Source organism: Tupaia chinensis, unplaced genomic scaffold (genome assembly GCF_000334495.1).
Source record: "Tupaia chinensis unplaced genomic scaffold, TupChi_1.0 Scaffold000226_1, whole genome shotgun sequence".
Lineage (NCBI taxonomy): Eukaryota > Metazoa > Chordata > Mammalia > Scandentia > Tupaiidae > Tupaia > Tupaia belangeri.
The window spans coordinates 6,346,305-6,346,711 of record NW_006159701.1 but is presented as its reverse complement, the minus strand read 5'-3'; the positions used below and the strand labels follow the sequence as shown (position 1 = coordinate 6,346,711).

General features: G+C 73.0%; 1 protein-coding gene across 1 annotated transcript in view; it reads left to right on the top strand.

The window, feature by feature from the left end:
- Positions 1-6: 6 nt before the first annotated feature.
- Positions 7-407, top strand: part of PATZ1 (POZ/BTB and AT hook containing zinc finger 1) — a gene marked incomplete in the record, with an annotated part of 18,737 nt that continues 18,336 nt past the window's right edge. The window contains 1 exon segment of the mRNA XM_014587640.2: positions 7-388. Within this exon segment, the coding sequence (XP_014443126.1) occupies positions 350-388 (39 nt within the window).

The window sequence follows — 407 nt, the reverse complement described above, 5'->3', positions numbered from 1 at the left end:
GGCGCCGCCTGGCGGGCGGGAGGGGAGGTAGCAGGCGCTTTTGCAGGAGGGGCGCACCTCTCCTCTCTCGTACCCCCCGGAAGGTAGACCGAAAAGGGGAGGCGGGCGGGCGGAGAGTGCGCGATCTAGCGGGAGTGGGGGCGGCTATGTGGGGGGTGCGCCCCACTGTCTAGACAGTCCGATCTGGGCAGGGGGCGTGTGCGCTGGGCGCACCTGCGAGACTACAGAGCCCCGGGCCGGCACGTGTGGAGAGTGGACACGTCCGCTGCGCCCCGCTTCTCGCTGCCTAGGGGAAGGGAGGGGGGCGGGAAGGTGCCGGGGCCCGGCTAGTGGGGAGGGGGCGGCGGCCATGGAGCGGGTGAACGACGCTTCTTGCGGCCCGTCGGGCCGCTACACCCACCCGGGGA